A 6,000-nucleotide genomic window follows, 5' to 3' on the forward strand; every position below is an offset into this window, starting at 1 on the left:
ATCATGTCATATTGTATTATGTAATATTGTATCGTGTCATATTGTATTATGTAATATTGTATTGTGTCATATTATATTGTGTCATTTTGTATTGTGTCATATTGTATCATGTAATATTGTATCGTGCCATATTGTATCATGTCATATTGTATCGTGTCATATTGTATTGTGTCATACTGTATTGTGTCATATTGTATCGTGTCATATTGTATCATGTAATATTGTATCATGTAATATTGTATCGTGTCATATTGTATCGTGCCATATTGTATCGTGGCATATTGTATCGTGTATCATGTATCGTGTCATATCATATCATGTCATCTTGTATCATGTAATATTATATTGTGTCATACTGTTTTGTGTCATATTATATTGTGTCATATTGTATCATGTAATATTGTATCGTGTCATATTATATCGTGTCATATTGTATCATGTTATATTGTATCATGTAATATTGTATCGTGTCATATTGTATTGTGTCATACTGTATCATGTCATATTATATTGTGTCATATTGCATCATGTAATATTGTATCATGTCATATTGTATCATGTCATATTGTATCATGTCATACTGTATCGTGTCATATTATATCATGTCATATTGTATCATGTGATATTGTATCGTGTCATATTGTATCGTGTCATATTGTATCATGTCATATTGCATCATGTAATATTGTATCGTCCCATATTGTAGCATGTCATATTGTATCGTGTCATACTATATTGTGTCATATTATATCATGTAATATTTTATCGTGTATCATGTCATATTATATCATGTCATATTGTATCATGTAATATTGTATCGTGTCATATTGTATCATTTCATATTATATCGTGTCATATTGTATCATGTTATATTGTATCATGTAATATTGTATCGTGTCATATTGTATCGTGTCATATTATATCGTGTCATATTGTATCATGTTATATTGTATCATGTAATATTGTATCGTGTCATATTGTATTGTGTCATACTGTATCATGTCATATTATATTGTGTCATATTGCATCATGTAATATTGTATCATGTCATATTGTATCATGTCATATTGTATCGTGTCATATTGTATCGTGTCATACTGTATCGTGTCATATTATATCATGTCATATTGTATCATGTGATATTGTATCGTGCCATATTGTATTGTGTCATATTGTATCGTGTATCATGTATTGTGTCATATTATATCATGTCATATTATATCATATAATATTGTATCGTGTCATACTGTATTGTGTCATATTGCATCATGTAATATTGTATTGTGTCATATTGTATCATGTCATATTGTATCGTGTCATATTGTATTATGTAATATTGTATTGTGTCATATTGTATCGTGTCATATTGTATTATGTAATATTATATTGTGTCATGTCATATTGTATCATAGAATATTGTATCGTGTCATATTGTATCATGTCATATTGTATCATGTAATATTGTATTGTATCATATTGAATCATGTAATATTGTATCGTGTCAAACTGTATTGTGTCATATTGTATTATGTAATATTGTATTGTGTCATATTGTATCACGTCATATTGTATCATGTCATATTGAGCACATACATGTCAGTATCAATATTTATGTTAGTACCTAACTTGTCATTCTGCAGCGAGAGATGAATGTTGGCATTGTTTCTATAACATCATTCACCCATCAGCAGTCCGCCCGGGTTCTGTCCAGCTTCTTCCCATTGTATCATGTAATATTGTATCATGTCATATTGTATTATGTGATATTGTATCGTGTCATATTGTATCATGTAATATTGTATTGTGTTATATTGTATCGTGCCATATTGTATCGTGTCATATTGTATTGTGTAATATTGTATCGTGTTATATTGTATCGTGCCATATTGTATCATGTCATATTGTATCATGTAATATTGTATTGTGCCATATTGTATCATGTAATATTGTATCGTGTTATATTGTATCGTGCCATATTGTATCATGTCATATTGTATCATGTAATATTGTATCATGTCATATTGTATCGTGCCATATTGTATCATGTCATATTGTATCATGCAATATTGTATCATGTCATATTGAGCACATATATGTCAACATCAATATTTATGTTAGTACCTAACTTGTCATTCTGTAGTGAGAGATGAATGTTGGCATTGTTTCTATAACATCATTCACATCAGCAGTCCGCCCGGGTTCGGTCCAGCTTCTTCCCATGGCTGTGACACGGCTGCAGTATTGTGACCCGGTGCCGGCTGTGGCAGCCGTGTACTGTCAGTCAGTGTAGTAACTACGAGCACACATAGTCCTGTACCGTCAGGTATGAGGCTGCTACTCACCACTGGCCCCGCCATCCCGCACAGCTCCTTCACCTCATGCCAGTAGTGCAGCGGCAGCAGCCGGCAGAGCAGGCTCTGTACCCGGCCGGGGCTCCTGGAGGGGGACCGGCTGTCCGGCCGCATCTCCACGTCGTCCTCCCCGCGTCCCATCACATGTACAGCCGGGGTCTGGCGCGTCCTCAGTCACGGCTCTTCGCCCCCACCATCCACAGACATGGGAGGAGATAATGCTCTCACCTCTGCATTGGGACCGTCGGAGGCTCCGCAGCTTATATACCGGAAGAGCAGCGCTGCATGCAGACGGAAAGCTGAACGGAGGCACAACGGACCCCATTATAGTCACAGGGGTCCGCCCGGTGCCGCTCAGTTCCGTCCTGAGACGGAGCCATTCAGCCGCAGGCATTGCGCTTTCCTGCTCATTCCTGAGGCAGATGTGAGAGCAGCTCTGAGATGTGAGAGCGGCACTGACCAGCTCTGACATGTGAGAGCACCACTGACCAGCTCTGACATGTGAGAGCGCCACTGACCAGCTCTGACATGTGAGAGCGCCACTGACCAGCTCTGACATGTGAGAGCGGCACTGACCAGCTCTGAGATCTGAGAGGAGCACTGACCAGCTCTGAGATGTGAGAGCGCCACTGACCAGCTCTGACATGTGAGAGCGGCACTGACCAGCTCTGAGATGTGAGAGCGCCACTGACCAGCTCTGACATATGAGAGCGGCACTGACCAGCTCTGAGATGTGAGAGCAGCACTGACCAGCTCTGAGATGTGAGAGCGCCACTGACCAGCTCTGACGTGTGAGAGCGGCAGTGACCAGCTCTGAGATGTGAGAGCGCTACTGACCAGCTCTGAGATGTGAGAACAGCACTGACCAGCTCTGAGATGTGAGAGCAGCACTGACCAGCTCTGAGATGTGAGAGCTGCACTGACCAGATCTGAGATGTGAGAGCGCCAATGACCAGCTCTGAGATGTGAGAGCGCCACTGACCATCTCTGACATGTGAGAGCGGCACTGACCAGCTCTGAGATGTGAGAGCAGCACTGACCAGCTCTGAGATGTGAGAGCGCCACTGACCAGCTCTGAGATGTGAGAGCAGCACTGACCAGCTCTGAGATGTGAGAGCGCCACTGACCAGCTCTGAGATGTGAGAGCAGCACTGACCAGCTCTGAGATGTGAGAGCTGCACTGACCAGATCTGAGATGTGAGAGCACCACTGACCAGCTCTGAGATGTGAGAGCGGCACTGACCAGCTGTGAGATGTGAGAGCGCCACTGACCAGCTCTGAGATGTGAGAGCAGCACTGACCAGCTCTGAGATGTGAGAGCAGCACTGACCAGCTCTGATATGTGAGAGCGGCACTTACCAGCTCTGAGATGTGAGAGCAGCGCTGACCAGCTCTGAGATGTGAGAGTGCTACTGACCAGCTCTGAGATGTGAGAGTGCTACTGACCAGCTCTGATATGTGAGAGCGGCACTGACCAGCTCTGAGATGTGAAAGCAGCACTGACCAGCTCTGAGATGTGAGAGCAGCACTGACCAGCTCTGATATGTGAGAGCGCCACTGACCAGCTCTGAGATGTGAGAGCAGCACTGACTAGCTCTGACATGTGAGAGCGGCACTGACCAGCTCTGAGATGTGAGAGCAGCACTGACCAGCTCTGACATGTGAGAGCGGCACTGACCAGCTCTGAGATGTGAGAGCAGCACTGACCAGCTCTGAGATGTGAGAGTGCTACTGACCAGCTCTGAGATGTGAGAGTGCTACTGACCAGCTCTGAGATGTGAGAGTGCTACTGACCAGCTCTGAGATGTGAGAGCGGCACTGACCAGCTCTGAGATGTGAAAGCAGCACTGACCAGCTCTGAGATGTGAGAGCAGCACTGACCAGCTCTGATATGTGAGAGCGGCACTGACCAGCTGTGAGATTTGAGAGCAGCACTGACCAGAGCTGAGATGTGAGAGCGGCGCTGACCAGCTGTGATATGTGAGAGCAGCACTGACCAGCTCTGAGATGTTAGAGCAGCACTGACCAGCTCTGAGATGTGAGAGCTGCACTGACCAGATCAGAGATGTGAGAGCGCCACTGACCAGATCTGAGATGTGAGAGCGCCACTGACCAGCTGTGAGATGTGAGAGCGGCACTGACCAGCTGTGAGATGTGAGAGCGCTACTGACCAGCTCTGAGATGTGAGAACAGCACTGACCAGCTCTGAGATGTGAGAGCAGCACTGACCAGCTCTGAGATGTGAGAGCGGCACTGACCAGATCTGATATGTGAGAGCAGCACTGACCAGCTCTGAGATGTGAGAGCAGTACTGACCAGCTCTGAGATGTGAGAGCGCCACTGACCAGCTCTGAGATGTGAGCGCAGCACTGACCAGCTGTGAGATGTCAGAGTGTTACTGACCAGCTCTGAGATGTGAGAGCGCCACTGACCAGCTGTGAGATGTGAGAGCAGCACTGACCAGCTCTGAGATGTGAGAGCAGCACTGACCAGCTCTGAGATGTGAGAGCAGCACTGACCAGCTCTGAGATGTGAGAGCAGCGCTGACCAGCTCTGAGATGTGAGAGCGGCACTGACCAGCTCTGAGATGTGAGAGCACCACTGACCAGCTCTGAGATGTGAGAGCGCTACTGACCAGCTCTGAGATGTGAGAGCAGCACTGACCAGCTCTGAGATGTGAGAGTAGCACTGACCAGCTCTGAGATGTGAGAGCGGCACTGACCAGCTCTGATATGTGAGAGCAGCACTGACCAGCTCTGAGATGTGAGAGCAGCACTGACCAGCTCTGAGATGTGAGAGCGGCACTGACCAGCTCTGAGATGTGAGAGCTGCACTGACCAGCTGTGAGATGTGAGAGCAGCACTGACCAGCTTTGAGATGTGAGAGCTGCACTGACCAGATCTGAGATGTGAGAGCGCCACTGACCAGCTCTGAGATGTGAGAGTGCTACTGACCAGCTCTGAGATGTGAGAGTGCTACTGACCAGCTCTGAGATGTGAGAGTGCTACTGACCAGCTCTGAGATGTGAGAGTGCTACTGACCAGCTCTGAGATGTGAGAGCGGCACTGACCAGCTCTGAGATGTGAAAGCAGCACTGACCAGCTCTGAGATGTGAGAGCAGCACTGACCAGCTCTGATATGTGAGAGCGCCACTGACCAGCTCTGAGATGTGAGAGCAGCACTGACCAGCTCTGACATGTGAGAGCGGCACTGACCAGCTCTGAGATGTGAGAGCAGCACTGACCAGCTCTGACATGTGAGAGTGCTACTGACGAGCTCTGAGGTGTGAGAGTGCTACTGACCAGCTCTGAGATGTGAGAGTGCTACTGACCAGCTCTGAGATGTGAGAGCGGCACTGACCAGCTCTGAGATGTGAAAGCAGCACTGACCAGCTCTGAGATGTGAGAGCAGCACTGACCAGCTCTGATATGTGAGAGCGGCACTGACCAGCTCTGAGATGTGAGAGCGGCACTGACCAGAGCTGAGATGTGAGAGCGGCGCTGACCAGCTGTGATATGTGAGAGCAGCACTGACCAGCTCTGAGATGTTAGAGCAGCACTGACCAGCTCTGAGATGTGAGAGCTGCACTGACCAGATCAGAGATGTGAGAGCAGCACTGTCCAGATCTGAGATGTGAGAGCGCCACTGA

The 6,000-nt window shown here is 46.1% G+C and overlaps 1 protein-coding gene across 1 annotated transcript in view; it reads right to left on the reverse strand.

Annotated features, from left to right (window-relative positions):
* LOC136576576 (multidrug and toxin extrusion protein 2-like) overlaps positions 1 to 2,581 on the reverse strand; it is a 58,201-nt gene extending 55,620 nt beyond the window's left edge. Inside the window, exon 1 of the mRNA XM_066575970.1 lies at positions 2,343 to 2,581. Within this exon, the coding sequence (XP_066432067.1) occupies positions 2,343 to 2,492 (150 nt within the window). The 5' untranslated portion in view covers positions 2,493 to 2,581. The remainder of the gene's footprint in view (positions 1 to 2,342) is intronic.
* Between the last annotated feature and the right edge of the window lie 3,419 nt (positions 2,582 to 6,000).

This window comes from Eleutherodactylus coqui, chromosome 1 (assembly GCF_035609145.1).
Source record: "Eleutherodactylus coqui strain aEleCoq1 chromosome 1, aEleCoq1.hap1, whole genome shotgun sequence".
NCBI classification, from domain to species: domain Eukaryota; kingdom Metazoa; phylum Chordata; class Amphibia; order Anura; family Eleutherodactylidae; genus Eleutherodactylus; species Eleutherodactylus coqui.